This window comes from Rhinolophus sinicus, chromosome 6 (genome assembly GCF_057876585.1).
Source record: "Rhinolophus sinicus isolate RSI-liver-muscle chromosome 6, RSI-T2T, whole genome shotgun sequence".
NCBI classification, from domain to species: Eukaryota; Metazoa; Chordata; class Mammalia; order Chiroptera; family Rhinolophidae; genus Rhinolophus; species Rhinolophus sinicus.
In genome coordinates this window covers 18,493,435-18,511,471 of record NC_142506.1, presented here as the reverse complement: position 1 = coordinate 18,511,471, position 18,037 = coordinate 18,493,435, and the positions used below count along the sequence as shown (strand labels likewise).

Sequence of the window (18,037 nt, the reverse complement as noted above, 5' to 3'; positions counted from 1 at the left end):
AAAAGGAAAATGGCAATAACTACATATCTATCAACAATTACTTTAAATGTAAATAGATTAAATGCTCCAATTAAAACACATAGGGTGGCTGAATGGAGAAGCAGACAAGACCCTTACATACGCTGCCTACAAGAGACTCACTTGAGATCAAAAGACACACACAGACTGAAAGTAAAGGGATGGGGAAAAGATATTTCTTGAAAATGGAAACACAAAAAAAGCTGTGGTAGCAATACTTATACCAGACAAAATAGACTTTAAAACAAGTGACAAAGAAGGACCCAGTAATCCCACTTCTGGCAGGAAGAAACCCAAAGGGCTATTTTAAGGGGATATGTGCTTTCATATGTTCATTGCAGCATTATTTACAATGGCCAAGATGTGGAGGCAGCTATGATGTCTGTCGATTAATTAACGGATAAATAGGAGATGGTACATATATACAATGGAATATTGCTAGGTAATGGAAGTGAATAGGTGGTTCTCACCATCTGCAGAGGCATGGATGGACTGAAGGGTATTGTACTAAGTGAAGTATGTCAGGCAATGAAAGACAGATGCAATGTGATTTTGCTTATATGTGGAATTTAAAGCTCAAAATAAACAAACAAAAGAGAAACAAACTCATAGATACAGAGAGCAATTTGATGGTTGCCAGATGGCAAGGGGGTTGGGAATGGGTGAAAAAGGGGAAGGGATTAAGAAGTAAAAATTGGCTGTTACAAAATAGTTATGGGGATGTAGGGTATAAGGAATATTGTCAATAATATTGTAATAACTATGTATGGTGTCAAATAGGTACTGGATTTATTGGGGTGGAAGATCAGAGGGGGATTGGTGGACAGTGTGAAAAAGGTGAAGGCATTTAGTATAAATGGTAGTTACAAAATAGTCACAGGGATGTAAAGCGTAGGGAATATAGTTAATAATATGGGAAAGCTACGTATAGTGCCAGGTGGGTACTAGACTAGTCAGGGAGACTAGTCTTAAATTATATAAATGTCTAGGTAACCATTATGCTGCACATCTGAAATTAATATAAAATAATATTGAATGTCAACTGTAATTGAAAAATTTTAAAAAGGGGCGAAAAGGTGAAGGGGAATAAGAGGTTTAAATTTCTAGGTATAAAACAAGTAAGTCATGGGGATGTAATGTACAGCATATGGAATATAGTCATTAATATTGTGACAGCATAGTACAGTGTCAGATGGTTGCTGGACTTACGGTGATCACTCCTTTAGGTATACAAATGTTAAATAACTATTGTGTACACCTGAAACTACCACAATATTGTATGTTAGCTATATTTTAATACAAATATTTAAAAATTAAAAAAGAAAATAAATTTAAGAAAATAACTAATATTTTGAACTAGGTAAACCAAATGAATAGGTTGGGGCAGATTTTTACAGAAGTAATTTTTAAAGTAAAATCTGAAGTAATTTGGATTTTGAGATTCAAATACCATCTTCGGTCAAGAGAGTTTTCTGACTTTATCCAAATATCCAAATACCATTTGGGATATAAAAAAACAGACAAAAACCAAAACATATTGGCTTATTTAATGTATAAACTGACTTGTTTTTGACGGAAAACTTTGGTGTTCTGAACGGAGTAATAAGCAGAACAGTAGTGCCACAAGGAAAACACTTCATCAAGAAAATAGCACTTCCGGGGACTCTGCCATCAGATCCACACACGTACCAACATCTGTGTCTACACAGTCTGCTTTGCCAACTGTGACTATGAATGTGAACTATTTGTTTCTTTTTTAAAGTTATCCTCTCCAGTTGGGCATAAGATCCTATCTCCTTTCATCTGCTCACCTGGTAAAGAACAACACCCCAGCTATTTTCTCCTCTCGCCTGTAAGATGAATAAGGTCCTCCCTACGGCATCACCCTGTGTAGCAAAGGAAAATGTTGTTTTTCCCACTGTAATCAGAACAAAAAAAGTTCTACTGATTCAACATCTCATGCCAGTTATCACCCCCTTTTCTGATCCTCTTTATAGCAAAGCTCCCCAAATTATTTCTATAAATACTCAGTTCTCCAAACCTCTCTTCTTAGTCTCTCTTAAATGTACTCCATCAGGCTTTCATACCCACCTTGCCGCTAAAACTTTGTTGTCAATGCACTGTTGACCAAGGACAGCTTCATGAGTATATTGGGTACATTTCCTGTGCACTTTTGCACAGGGCTCTGAGCTTCATTAAATGCTCTGATGTCGCAATCCTGAAATTCTTAATTTTGGGGCAAGGTGGCCCTGCATGTTCAATTTGCTTTGGGCCTCACCAATTATATAGCCCACTCTGCTGGTGACCTTCATATTGCTAAAGCTAATGACCAATCCTCTGTATTTATCTTACTTGACCTATCAGCAGTATCTTCTAAAGTCAATCACTCCCTCCTTGGTGATACATTTTTGTTTTCCTTGGTTTCCATACCTTACTCTCTTGGTTTTTCTTCTATTTCACAAGCTCTCTCTCCTTGGGTTTCTGTTGCTAGCGTCTTCTCATTTCCCTAATTTCAAATATTGGGCATATTTTCTTCTCTAATTCTTCACTCCATAGATTATCTCAGCCAGTCTCATGATTTTAAATACTGTCTATATGCTAATGATTACTCAACTTCCAACTCATAGATCTAACAGCCTACTTGATCTTTCTGTTTGGATCTTAAATGTGGCTTGTCCAAAATTTCACTCCTTTCCTTGTCAACTCCAAAACTGGTTTGTTAAATCTATTCTGAGCTGTTGTAAGAATAGATTTACTCTTCCCGTTCTCTCACACCCTACATCCAGGCCATCTAGTTTTGTTCTACTTCCAAAATAATCTCTGGGATTTTAATGCTTTTCTGCTCCTCTCATCTCTTGCAGATTACCAAATTAGCTTACCACCTGGTCTTCTTGTTTCTGTGCTTGTATCTTTACTTCCACTGATTTATTCCAAGCATAGAAGAGAATGGTCCCATTAAAACAGAAACCAAAGAACACTCCTCTGCTCAAAATGCTGAAATACTTTCCTACTTCAGACAGCATAAAAGCCACCATCCTCAAAGGGACCTACAGTGTCCTAAATGATATGGTTTCCTCTCACCTCCATGTTTTAGTCTCTGAGTGAATTTCTAAACCCTCCCACTCTGGTTTACCCTGTCCCAGCCATATTGGCTTCCTTGCTTCTTCTCAAACTTACCGGGTGGACTCTCACCTCTGGGCCTTTGCACCAGCTGTTCACTCTACCCGTCCCCGCTTGAAGTCTTGGCTCAATGAGGGTTCTACTCGTTTAGCCTGTTGAGTATGGCATCCTTCTACCCCTCTTCATTTTAACACGGCTTTACTTTTTCTCTAGAGCATTTATCATCTTCTAATATGAAATGTTATTCACATATTTATTGGGTATGTATGTTTATTGTCTATCTTCCTTCCACATAAACAGGAGTTTGGGCCTACTTTCTTTCACTGAGACCGTCCGAATGCCTGGAATAGTGCCTGGTACATAGCAAAGGCTCAATTAATATTTGTTGAATAGATAAATGTACAAAGCCTGAATTCGTACTGCATGTCATCACCAACAAACAACAAAATAACAGCAATGATTTCACTAGAGAAAAAAAAATCATTAGGCGACTGTAAAAATTAAAATGACAGAAAACAAACTGTGATAATATCACATTGAGCTTCGTAAATGTACTATTGTATATACGCTTTTAAGGAGACTTTAGACCCTTGGGTAATAAATACTACATAAAAAGAAAATATCTAAGGAAATTTAAGCTCTGAAGAAAATACCATTGGTGGTATTACGCTAAAAAAAAACCGACTTATGTGTATTAGGTTGGTGCAAAAGTAGTTGCGGTTTTTACAATTTTTTTAACCTTTTAAACCGCAATTACTTTTGCACCGACCTAATATGATGAGGGCAGACATTACTTTCATGTAAGAGGTGGTACACGTTCTGAGAAAAAGTCTGTGATGTATTTGTGCATTTTCATAAATATTCCTGGGAAATTGCTTACACTTGAGTGCTTATGCAGTTTTAACTTGGATATTCATCTCCTATTTATGGGTTTAGTTTAAATAGTTTCTTTTATATTTTCTCTATCAACCCTTGCTATCTCAGTCTCTACTGCTTACCTGAAGAAAACAGTTAACATTTGTTAATTGTGTGTCATTGTTGTTGAGCAGGAAGTTAAAAGAAGAGGTTGTTACTTCATGTAATGTATTCAATATAAATACTGTAACATTTATGAAAGATGACTCATATTAGACATTCTGAATATACTGAAGATTACAAAACTAGCAATAAAATTTCATTATAAAAATCACTATTTCTATTTTTAAAAATTAATCCATTAAAATCATCAACTATAACAGAAAAAGCCCCTCCATTCCCATCTAGAGTTACGCTTTATTTTTCTACCCATTAGTTTCATTCTAAAATATGACATGGAGAAGGATAAAAGGACATTTGGATGTGACTAGACATTAACTTTCACAATTTTTGATAGTTTTTGTTCATATCAGTGTGTTAAGAGAGAAAAGTTCTCTGTATCTATTAACATTTGTTTTATTTTGTTCTTTAGGGTCCACATTTAAGTGAAATCATACTGTGATTTCTGACTTACTTCACTTAGCATGACACCCTCTAGGTTCATCCATGTTGTCACAAATGGTAAGATTTCATTCTTTTTCATGGCCGAGTAATAGTCCATTATATACACATATATCTCTCACATCATCCTTATCCTATCGCCTATTGATGGGCATCTAGGTTGCTTCCATATCTTGGCTATTGTAAATAGTGCTGCAGTGAACATATGAGTGTATGTATCTTTTCAAATTAGTGTTTTGGATTTCTTCCAATAAATACCCAGGAGTGGAGTTGCTGGGTCATAAGGAATGGTCACAGGGATGTAAAGTACAGCATAGGGAATATAGTCAGTAATATCATAATATGTATAGTGCCAGGTGGGTACCAGAGTAATTGGGAGGATCATTTCATTAATTATGTAGATGTCTAACCACTATGCTGCAAACCTGAACCTCATATAACTCTGAATGTCAACTGCAATGAAAAAATAAAAATTGAAAACAAAATTGTACTTCGGGTTACAAAGATGGAAGACAAAAGTACAAAGTAATTGCAGTGTGCTCGAAAAATAAGGCTTATTTCTCTTCTGTGCAAATGTTTTTCGTCTTAAGCAGATTTGGCCCTGAAGGAATCAGGCAGGTGCTGCCGCCATAGCTTTTGGGTTTCCTGGCCGAGCTGGAGATGCACTGGGACCTGAGACAAAAACCAGAGGAACTACAGCTAACCTCAGCCCTTTGCCCAATTTCCTCCCTGCCAGTAACGAGTTCACTATTGTTCAAGCTCCAGGGGTCATACTCTGCCAGTCTACGGGTAGAATTTATTCTGAACAAGTGTTTTGTTTGGCTTGAAGTATTAAAAGAAAAAAAAATCAGTCACTGACATTAAAAATTAGATTTCATATAAAATTCCCTTTGTCCAGTTTTCCTCAAAAACTGAAAATCTGGAACACAAGTCAGCTTGGCAATATTCAGAGCCGAGGAAAGGCTACCTTTCTACAGCCTGCAGTTCCCAAAGTCTCCACCCATCTGGTTTCACCCACACAGGCTACTTCCCTGCTCCTTTGTGCAACTGAGTTTCTGAATCCTGCTCTACCCTTAGAGATGAGAGACCAAAAGGTGAGGGAAGGGTGTCAGTGCTGACTCACTCCTCTCCCCTCCAACAATAGTACATAGCTGATGGCCACACAGTTTTCCTTGAATGGGATTCTGACAGTCTTGGTGAGAACAAAGTGTATTCAACTTTATCTGAAAAGTGGTCCCTGATAGAAGAGTCATATTCTATATAAGGAAAAGAAATCACATTAAATGTTATTACCATACTCTTATCTAGAGAACATTGCCTCCAGCTTTTAAACAAGCTTATTACAGTTATGAAAGCCCCTCAAAGCCTCTACTCTGCTGTTTTCAAAACAGGGGAGAAGAGAAAGAGCTAGAAAAAATAAATAAAGGATTTGTTAATTTAGGTTCACAAAAATGAGAAGTGAAGATTGTGCAAGGAGGGTAGATACTAATTAATTTGACATTTTCAAAACCAATCTTCTGAAGCAATGAGTTATTTATGTACTTTATGTCCTAAACTTTTTGTGTTTTTCCTGTTGGTTAAAAACACTTGGGTGAGTGTTCGCAGGTCGTTTCCTGCCTGGATTTCTTCTGCTTCTTCCCTCTTTCAAAATCATCCTTCAGGAAACCTCCTCTGATTAATTTCATTTTAAGCAAACAAACAAGGCATGTCATATATTAATATAATTCTTGCGATGACTTATCAGGATCTTCACGTCACATTCATATGGGTATACTGAACTGAATCAAGGTTAAACTTCAAAAGCAGATTTTACATATTGTAACATAATTATTACCCAATACTCAACACTCAATACTTGATACTCAATAAATGTTGAAATAAACACAATTTTTATTGTTAATCTTCCTAAAGAAACTATAACTTTTTTACACAAAATCTATCCATAAGAGATTAATTGGTTAAAGGAAAGAAAGCAAAGCAAAACAAAACAAGTTGAGAGAATCCAGGCTTTTTCAATCTTTGTCATATTTTTTAAAGTGGTGATTTGATTTCACCATCTCAATTCACCAGAGCCTGTCTATATGTTACAACGGTGTGTATTTCCTATTGCTACATAGATGAAAGTGAATCCATATAAACCATACCAACGCCATTATGTATAACTGGTGGTAAAACTTTATTATTCAAGTTTAGATGTAACAGACATCTTTGCTGCCTGAAGATTGTTTGCATAAGAAATACACCAAGAACATGTTTGTGAGTAGAAATGAACATGCACTATGAAAACAAAATTAAATAAAACAACAACAAAAAAATCCATGTGTTGTAAGAACAGAACTATTATAGCCAACATTCTAGTATTCAAATCAGGACTACAAATTGAATTCTTTCTTAGCAACATGAAATCATTCCATATGAAAGACATTTTCTGCTGGTGAATATTGCTGTAAGTTAATTTTACATTGGCATTTTGAGATGTTTCCCACTTCCATCCCTCCCCCACCCCCCAAATTATCCATGTTGTCAAATTGTCCACCCTAAGGAATTTGGCATTTTGTATTGTGATATTTGCCTTGTTGGTAGCCATTAAGAAACTATGGTTTTATCAGCCTTGTAATAGTTTTGCCTCTTCATAGCCAACACTATAGGCTGTCTAGTTATGATATTTACAGCTCATCTCTAACAAAAATGACCCCAACCTTTCCTGGCCCTTGGGAACTGAGAGTTTAAATAAGCCCCTTGGCCATATAATAATACTTGGCACTCCCATGGTGCCTTTCAACCAAGGGTCTCAAAGTGCTTTACAAACAAGTACTACATTACCATCATTATTATTAATATTATTATTATTAATATATTTTTTCCACTTTACAGGTGAGGAACCTGAGGCACAAAAAGAAAAAGTGATTTGCTGCAGGTCATATAATGAAAACCAACCAGGGGTAAAACGAGAATAGAGTTTTGGGACTTAGGGGTATTGAAGGACCATTTTCTCTGATGAAGGCTAAATGTTATTTCCACGTAACGGTTACTCTTGCTTTTCTCTGGTGTAGGACAAAGTGAAGCTTACAGCTCTACCTTTCCTTTCAAGAGAACAACACATGAGCACCCATTATCCAGTTTCCATGTGTGGATCAATGTTGAATTTCACATTTTCTTCATCCCTGACTTGACGCACTTCTACCCTAGCATCTTCCAAAGGTCCTAATTACTGTAATAACCGTGGATGAGTTCTAAACAATTGCACCGCTAGCAGGAACACTTGAGTCCACTCTCTATGAAACAGCAACTGGAAAACCAAAAGGAAGTGCTCTTTAAAGAAGCCATGCCTTCTGCCCTTGGCCAAGTCTTTCTTTGGGAAAATAACACAGCCCTTCAAGGTCTCGATGCATGTCTTTCTCTTCTCTTCTCATGTACAGTTGCCCGCTGATAGAATTCCACCTAAAAGTACCTACCTTTGGTTAGCACATTTAGTTTCATGTTCAGGTTGAATATGAATTCTTTGTTTTCTCCTGTGATCTACGATAGTCAGCTAACTTTTACCTACTTGCTCACCACAGATGCCCTGTGGTGTGTTTTTCGTTTTTTTTTGTTGTTTGTTTGTTTGTTTGTTTGCCATGGCCCCCAACCCAAAGCCAGGAAGCTGTGAGCTCACATAAACTTTAGGTAAAAGGCTGGCATACAGCACAACACAGGAGCTGACCACCAGCTTTACTTCGTGCTTCCACCACTGGATGACAGACATTCCGTCTCTATACAGAGTTGCGTTCATGTTCACTAACTAAACAGACAGGCAGTTCAGAGGTCTCAAGACACGTCACCTTGTGATGTTTTGCTAGCCACACAGCAGGAGGCTAATAATTATTTTAATATTAAGCAGTACTGATACTCCTCAATTTATCAAGGAAAATGTATATCCTCAGGCATTTTTAAAATATATATACATTTCATATTTTTGGAGCTGTATTTGCATTGGATCATAATAGGTTATGTGCACAAGTGCAATCATAAACATAATGTGCTACCACAGGCTTCAACAAAGAGCTGTTAAAGATAATCACTTTTTTCTTCTTCTCATTAATATTATCTTAGGAAAGAATTCCCATGCTTGTTTTCTAAAATCTACCATTACTAAAAGAGAACAGTTTAGAACAAAACATCACTATCTTAAAAGTTGATTTTTTTTTTTTTAAAAAAGAACATCTCAATATGTCATGTAGAAAGAATGGGCACGCTCTTTCCCTTGTGAACTACAGAGTTAACGTGTTAACGTTGAGAGCTCCATCCTTTTCTCATTTACTTAGAGTCGTGTAGTGTCTCCCAATCCACAACCTTGTGAGGTGGGCTGGCTCTTGATGATTTTTCTATCCGCCACAACATTATGAATATATGGGTAAGAGATGAAAGGAGAGTGAGGAAAGGAGAATGAAAATGTATGAGCTGGTCCTGGCCTAAATTTTGACCCAAAGCTTGATTCAGAATATAGACAAGTCATTTTAAAAGACTTAGAACAATTTTTAAAAGGCATACAATTTTAGTTGGCATGTAGTTTTCATCACAGGGGAATCCTTTTCAAAGAGGGGAAATTTCTAAATCATCTTGGAAGTCCTCAAAAAAATTAAGTACCTACATAGGTCATTTAAAAATCACAACTTAAAAGGAATTGACTCAGACATCTAAAAACCAAATAAAAATAACGACCAACCATATTTGTAAGATATTATGGAAGATGGAACAAAGGTTTTTCATTAAGTCATAAAATAAGGGGTATTTTAGTGTTACGATAAATTTTCATCTTTTTAAAAAAGCCCAACCTCTTCTCCATCAAAATATGGATAACAATGAAAAGAAAAATGAAAATCAATAACAAAGGAATACAGAATAAGATCTAGCGTGTCCATGCTATCCAAGAATATTCTACCGAAAGTAGGCTGACCATAAATATTCCAAGAATAGTGATATGTATTTTCCAATGCTAAACATTACTACCCAGTCTGTCTGAGAAAAACAAACAAAAACGAATCAGATAAAAATAAAAAGGCATACATGCCAAAAGTGAACACCTTGTTTGTGTCTGACACACTGACGAAACTGCTGACGGAGTTGTTTTGCCCCCAAAGTCATACCTGTAACATCGCCCAACTTAACCAAACTTCTGGTATTTTGCTGATTTGAGCAGTCCACATATAATGTTGCTTGAGGATAGCCAGAGTACACTTTGTTACTCGTCTTTTTACTAAGAAAATTAAATACTGTGTTATTATTTGGGAAGTCTCTTCTGTTTTTTTGAGCTATTAATTGCCACCTCTCAACTCTGCCTGTACATTTGAGATGTATTCATTAGATTCCTAAGAAAGATAAATTATATCACATAATTTCAATGTCAAAGCTCCTCATTCCACCTCTTTATTTTAGTTTATGTGAATATGAGAGCTACCAGACAGGTGAGATCAGAATAGAGCCCTTTAAAAATGAAACTGAAGCAGAAGGCTTAGTCCTGATTTCTTTCTTTCCTTCTTTCTTTGTCTCTCTTTCTCTCTCTCTTTTTTTTTTTTAACATGAAAACAAAAATGCAAGAATGGAAATGACAACACAACATCAGAAAGACATTTTTTAGCTTCATTCACTACAACAGTCACAATCTGGTTGAACTCTACCTGCCATCCAATTTTAAGAACCGAAGAAGACCTGGCACTGTAAAAAAGAAACAAAACCCAAACAAAACAAAACAATACAAAGCAACTGCGAATTAATGTAAAAATGGAGTGCAAATGCGACTACAGAATGCAATAAAAACATCAGTGCTGCAGGTTCCAGCAGCACTTATCAAAATAATTTCTGAAATGTTTCATCTGAAACATAGACAAAGCAATAAAAAGAGGATATATGTGTATCATTTTAAGCATAACAATGTGAGTTAAGAGCTTAAAAATTAAAAAAAAAAAAAAAGTACTTGGAATGAATAGTGCTACCCTTTTTTTCCTAAGTAGGCATAAAAATATTTTCATTTCCTTCTTGTTTTCCATACCATTATATCAAGAACTTTCATTGTTTCATGTTACCGTTTACAATTTTAATGCACACACACACACACACACACATACACACACACACCAAAAGATATCTACCGCAATAGAAATAGTTGCTTCATTACCTTGTTTGCTACATTTGCAAATGTAAACAGCTAGGCAGAGCCAGAACTGACTCTAATGCATGATGGAATATCTTTGTTGCATACGTACACTGTAGAAAATAATTATTCAATATGTCAGGCACCATTATTTGAAATGTAATACATTAATATTTACTAGAAAAATAAGTTTTTTTTTTCCTATTTGTTCTCCCAACTTCTTTAATGAAATAAGTTAATCTGACAGTGCATCCAGTAGCTTGTAATATCTTCTACATCTCCGTGGCAAAAAATAAACTACTGGTTGGGACAATATAATGCAAATTATTAAAGTCAGTCCTTGTACATACATCCTTGTAGCAAGCATTGAGGCTCGACTAACAGCACCTTTAACCAATTATTTAATGTTCAGTTATTTAGCCCTATTTCCCTGAGCAGTTATGCTGAGGAGCTTTCCCTTCATGGATAGTTTTACAAAGCCTTAAGTATTAAAAGTACTATGAAGACATATTTCTAAGAATCCTATTTAATGCTACTTAACTAAATCTGTATAAATCTAATGAAGGGATTGATTGGTATACATACCGTCAGTCTGTGGTAACGTAACCTTAGACGCTGCCTGACCACAAAGCTTGGAGATTATATTTAACCAAAAGAAAATAAATAAATACAGCAGGTTACCTTGTGGAGAAATACCATGTGTTCTAAACAAATTAAGCCCATGGTCTGAACTTTTGTGTCCATCTATTCTTTTGAACTGAGGGGATCGCTCTAGTTAGAATGTGCCAAGTGAGATTAGTGATCAAAAGGAGGCTTAAAAAACAAATCCACACTGGTTCATCACATACAAGAAAGAAAATATCTGGCTAAAATAAAATTACTACATAAGCACTGAGGACATTGGTTTTAAAAATGCATATATATTTGGACAAAATGAACCTAAATTGCAAACAAAAGGACTACTTTCGAAAGGAATATGTGAACATCTAAAGGACAAAAATATCAGAGGGGGTGTGCATGTGTATGTACAGGCAGGGCTGGCCAAAAACGTTGTGCCACCATCTGTCACTTTTTTTGCTGATCTCACACCAAGCCTAACCACGGGCTCTCATTTCTAGGTCTAAATCTGAAAACATGGTCAATGAGAGGAGTACTGATGTTAAGAGGGCGCCATTTTCCTTTCACTGCCCTGGAGATTAGATTTCTCCTCGCCTGCCTAGGATTTCATGATACTTGTAAATTTAGGCAACAATTTATGGGTTTCTGAACAAATGAGCCAATGGCCAGCCCAATACTGCTTTAGACTTATAATATGTAAAAGTTTTCAAATTCTAGACAGCTTTGATCTTTCTTTACAAACATAATTATTATAGTCTGATGATACTTCTTATGGATCGTTCCCACCGTACACATTCACCAAGATGGTTTTGACTTACTAGGTTCTAGAACATGACTATTTACCATCTTCCATTTTTTATTTTTCTCACTGACCATTTGTCTCACTTTTTAATCTTGGTAACCTACTCATCAAAAGAAAGAATAATAAAAGAAGGGAATTTCATGTTGGATAAGGCAGGCTCTATGAAGTATTTTTTTTTTAATAGGTCTTCATAAGACATTACAAGCTATTGAATTCCCATCAAGAAAACCTATTTCTATTTAATTGTGCTAAGTGCTAAGGTTTTACTCTTTAGGTTTTCCATTTTTTTCCGCTTGTGCATTGTTCCTATGCAGGCCCCTCTGGATATGAGTTGTGAAGTCATATTTGTCCGTGCAAAGATGCTGGCATATGCTGCACTGGAAAGGTCCACTGTCACCATGGCAACTCATATGCAAAGCATACATCACTTCATCCAGAAAGACAATGCCACAGTGCACACATTTTGTGGAAAGTTCATCTTGAGTACTTCTATCAACTTTCTCTGTTTTTACTACATTCAAGGGACCTTCATTTTTTACATTTGATGGTGCCTTTGTTTTCTCCTTGGCGGCACCGTTTGCAGTTGGCCCAGGTCTGGAATGCTTGATCGCCAAATCTAGAGGAATGTCATTGTCAGATCCAACAGCTGAAAAATGAGGAGGCAGATTGAAGGTGGGATAAGGCACATAGTTTTGGCAAGGATTTGGTATGCCAGGCACATGACTCAAGTAGTGCGGATTCCCAGGAACGGAGAGCTTATATTTACTCCAGAACCGCAGCCAATCAGCTTCACTCTGGAAGTCATTATGTACAAAGGGAAGTCCAAAAAGGGGGTACTGGTACTTTTCAATAGGGCTGCCTGGTGGTGAATAATTTGGGTGTTTCGCAGGTCTCATGTACTTTTCTATGGGACTGCCTCTCTCAGAACTTCCTTTCCCTTCAGATACAGATGAACTATTTCCTGGGTCTCCAGTACTTTCCTGAGGACTTTTTATCTGAATGTGCAAAGGTTGCATCCTTTTGTGAATATCCAGAGTTTGGCTGACCAGGACTGGTGGCTGAGCAGAATGGCTTTTAGTCAATGAACCCTGGGCTTCGTATTTACTCAGGCTCGGGAGCGGAATTTCTCTCTGGTGACCTTCAGGTAAATGGTCTTCTGACCTCCTTTCTAAGGGGCTTCCATTGACCTGCTCCTCACTACCACCCCTCTGCTGCTTGTTGAGCTGTTCAGCCTGAAGTGCCTCTGGGTTAAGGCGCTTTCTTGTTCTTCTCCTAATAATCTGCTCACCGTTGTTTTGTTTAATGATGTTTAAAGGCCTGGGAGTCTGCAGAGAACGCACACACAATACATAAAAGGAAAACATTAAAAAATACATTAAAATGCATTAGCAATTCCTTACAAATAGAAACCATGCTTAAGTTCAAAGTAAGAATAGGCTTTATGTTATAGATTTACTAAATCTCCTCTTTTTGCCCTAAGCAGGACCAGAGGAAGAAACCAAAGCACACGTTTTTAACCTAATTAAATCATGCCCATCTTTGCAGGGAGGAACTGAAAACTTTAATATACTTAAACACAGCTTTTCCAAACTCAATGGATTTTTTGAATTGCATCATTTAGGGATAAAATCGTGGAGCAAGTTACTTGCAGAAATGCGATTTTTCTGAAATTTCTCAACTTTTGAGTCAACATAGTAACATGAGAGCGAGACTTTGACAACTGTGGAAAAAGTATGCATTGCTATACATTGAATTGTGTCCCTCCCATATTCATACATTGAATCTCTAACTCTCAATGTGACTGTATCTGGAGCGAATATGGTGGGAAAATATATTTCTAAGCCACCCAGTCTATGGCACTTTGTTATGGCAGCCTGAGCTAACGAATGCATACATTCTTATAAGTAATCGCAAATGTGAATACAAAATATATCAGAGCACACAAAAAATCAAACTGACAGAATCATGAGGAAAGTTATCAGGTAATCAAAGCCATGTTAGCGGGAGTTTTTTTCCCACCCCTAATCTCTCACTTTCCCTTTAATAATATTTTACATTCACTAGGGAAGATTTTACTTGTTAACAGGTGAAGCATTTGTTTTCTGTTGCAAATATAAATTCATGTGTAGTCTTGGTTCAAATATCCGATCTGTCATTCTAACTCTGTACTCTGTACTTAAATTGAATGCTGACTTTTCCTCAGCTTAAGTACTATATGATTGGTATTTATGTATATCTTCAACAGGTATTTATATTTTATAACTAAAATCCATAGATAATACTATAATAAAAAGTGTACTTGCAGTAAGAGCCCTAAATTTGATTTATAAAATCAAAAGAATAAGTTTAATAAATTAATGCATATTTACAGTTAAAAATGTGTAAGAATCTTTAAATGGACTAAAATCTGATTGTTTTAAAAGATTATTGAAACAGGAACAATTTCCCCATAAAATATGAAGATATACAATATGTAATTTATGAATTATTCCTAGAAATAGGAATGCAGGAGAGTGTCTTTTATATATTAAACAAAATATAAATATAAATCCTTTTTGGAATGTGTCTAGTGTCACGAAGGTTTTTTGAAGGAAAGAAAGATAACACACTTGATACTGACAATTCAATTACTGGTTTCAGAATAAAAATGACACATCCCTTGGATATGCCATGTTCATTTATTTTGTTCAGAATGTTCAGGTGTAAAAGAGCTCATATTCATATTATAAAAATATGCAGTATTTAATTTCTATCTCATAAAGAAACCTAAAATTTGCATTAATATCTTTTTTAAACTTTCATAACTTTTGTGGCAGTCTTTGACATGAAACATGAGCATAACGTTTATGTATTTAAATTCATGATTTAAAAAAACTCAAAACTGAAAACATCTCGTCTCTGGAGAGATGAATATTAAAATAACTGTAAAAAAAGAGTTTAGTTTATATCACAGTTGTTAAATTATCAGAAGCTGGAAGAGTAGTTTAATTCCTGGCCTACGATTGGCTAGAGTTCAATTAAAATCATTAATGTCAGTACTCATTAAATGGAAGCTTATTGCTGTGCTTAAGTGGCGAACATTAAAAAAAAAGTAAGGTGGTGTGGTAGTTGTGGGGAAAATCTTTCTACTAGCTACATGCTAATAGCTAAGGTTTTTATAGTTTACCACCAATTAGTATTGTTGGCAGCACCCATTTTTTAAAGAGTGAGTCCAGTGGCCCATTTATGAGGACATCTTGTCTAAAATTTTATTCCCTGTAGCTATAATCTACTCATCGGCTGTGCTAAAAACTATGGTAAAGTGCCAAACAAAATGAAAAAGGCAGAGGGAAATAGACTTCTGTTTACTAAATGGGGTATTCCTATTTTTAAAGGCAGCTCTTGTCAGCAGATAAACTTTCTAAACCAAAAAAATACCGTTCAGGGAGTCAAATGCATATACAGACCAGGGTATTTGCAAGTTTATATTTTATTATAGGATTCTAACTAAAATTTAGGAAGAAATACTGGCGGTAGCCCAGTAAGCCATAGAAAGGAGCCAGCCAGAGATCTTAAAACACAAAGCACCTTTACACCTTACTCTGCTCTGATGTGTGCTCTTTGGGCCCTCGGTTACCTCACCTAAATATGCACTGGAAGCATCGCAGAGATTCAGCTGGCTTTTTTGTATCTTAGTTCAGAACTGCTCTTCTTAAAGTGCCCAACTCCAGCCCTCAAAGCAGCCAAGATGACACTTGCAAATTCCAAATGTAAACTTGAAAATAAGCATTCTTTCCCTGCTCTGTATTTTATACTGAACACGGGTGAGTCCTCTTTTAAAAAAAGAACACAAAACAATTTTTTGTGTATTTGTGAACTTTGAAGACGATGCCTCCTTTCTACCAAAATTAAGTTCATCAAATTCTGATAACCATGAGTTTGACATTCTGTTATATGTGAAGTCCCCAGAAATCAATCATTTTCCTCTTTTATATCAAAAGAAGCATCAGGCATTACTAATGATCTCAGACGTATCTCCCCGTTAACATCTAAGGCTATTTCACCATAAATCACAAGTGCACTCAAAGTGACTGTATGAAGCTGTGGGGGGGAGGCACTGCAAGTCAGGGAATGGTACTTATCACACCACAGACCAGGCTGCTTCATAAAGCTGGTCCTCAAACAGTCTAACAAGTTCTTACCGAGTGAAGCTTCTGGTAGAGGCCACACGCGTTGCATACATATCCGCCATTTGCATTCTTTCGCCAGAGAGAGGTCTTCGTGGTCAAGCAATTGGCACAGAAAACACCGGAGCCTCTGCGCCTCTGAAATGGGAAAAAAAACACAAGGTCAGAGGTGAGTCACATGATCACTGGAGTTAGACCAAATCAACCCAGGAGTTTTGTCTTTAGACTAGCAACAATGACAGTATAAAACCACACTGCTCATAATGAGGTCAGGTTCAATTGTGTTTAATAGGCACCACTGATTTTCATTATAATTAACCCTACAGTGATGGATGAGGTGTGTGCAACACCAAAGGCTTTTCACAGAAAACAGCTTTAACTTTTTGAACTTTGGGTTTTGTGCCTTTAATGATGGCTCCTAAATGCTGAACCCTAAAAATATACCTTTTAAAAGTGTCAAAACGCAAGTCAAAAGACAGAACATGGCAATGTGTTTCATACACTTTGGAAAAGGAAGAGCACATGCCACCTGGGCTTTAAAATATAGTCAAGCTTGGAATAAACGCAGCATGTAAACCATGTAAAATTAAACCCGATTTGTGTCTTTTTGTGTGTCATTCATGAAACATAAATTTAAGAGAATGTAAGACACTCAATTGAGGTCTTTGGTTTGTAAAATCTGAAAGAGAACACAACACCCTCTATTTTCCAAAGCTAAGAGAACCAGTAGAAACTTCAGCCAACTAGAAGTGATTGCTAACGAGAACCCTTCTGAGATGCCCGCTTCAAGCATACAACATAGTCCCATCAACGGCTATTTAATTATTTTATTTGACTCAGACTTGGAAATCACAAGCATTTCCGAACACAAATTGATGTTAGTGGGCTGAATTCTGTAAATCGCCAGATTCAAAAATAATCTAAGAATACTTAAAAGTAGATAATTAGTATTGCTTGTTCCATTCTTGCTATCAAGTTAATGATTCCATTAAACTTCTCACTGAAACAAAAGTCAGGCTGTGTTTGTAGGCGCAAATACTAACAGGCAGGAAATGGAATTCTCTTGCTGAAAAAAAAAAAGGCAGCCTGAATTGCAACTCAGCTCTCCTTTCTCTAGGAAGCAAAGCCTTTAATGATAAAATATGAATGTTAGATAAGAAGTGGAAAAAGTCTTGCTGGAACCCAATTTTATTCTAAATTTAAAATTACAAACACTGTAAGTCAAAATTTCAGGGATTCATAAAATTTAGTCAATTTATTTAACTTGAGTCCATACTGTAGACCAGTGGTATCCCTGCCAAGAAAATACAATGGTTGTAATTGTACTCTGATACATTTCAAATGGAAAGCTTTCTGCAGACATAATTTTGGCTTCAAGACTGGAACACTTTCTTGGCATTGAAAGGGCATTTGATTCATCGGGTGTTTCACAATGTATCACTAAAAAGACCTGGTGAGCAGCCAGTTCCCTATAGGGTAATTTTTCCATCCAGATGCAAGTGCTATCAGAGGCCCTCGTCAGCTAAACTAATTATGATCTTGCAATTGCTGATGCCTGCTCACTCTAACATTCGACATCCTCCATTAATCATCAATACAAGGAAAATGAATGAAACGTAAAGAAATGAGGGCTGGTAAGCTGCACAGCCATAAAAATCTGAAATGAGAGCAATAATTTAACAAGGTTGGGGAATGTTTTTAGTGAGC

The 18,037-nt window shown here is 36.3% G+C and overlaps 1 protein-coding gene across 10 annotated transcripts in view; it reads right to left on the bottom strand.

The window, feature by feature from the left end:
* Nucleotides 1-6,766: 6,766 nt before the first annotated feature.
* TRPS1 (transcriptional repressor GATA binding 1) overlaps nucleotides 6,767-18,037 on the bottom strand; it is a 238,773-nt gene continuing 227,502 nt past the window's right edge. For all 10 annotated transcript variants that reach the window (XM_074316276.2, XM_088798976.1, XM_019747366.3 and 7 more), the window contains 2 exons: nucleotides 16,346-16,468; nucleotides 6,767-13,489 (listed from right to left, as the gene is read on the bottom strand). In XM_074316276.2, the coding sequence (XP_074172377.1) occupies nucleotides 12,428-13,489; nucleotides 16,346-16,468 (1,185 nt within the window). In that variant the 3' untranslated portion in view covers nucleotides 6,767-12,427. The remainder of the gene's footprint in view (nucleotides 13,490-16,345; nucleotides 16,469-18,037) is intronic.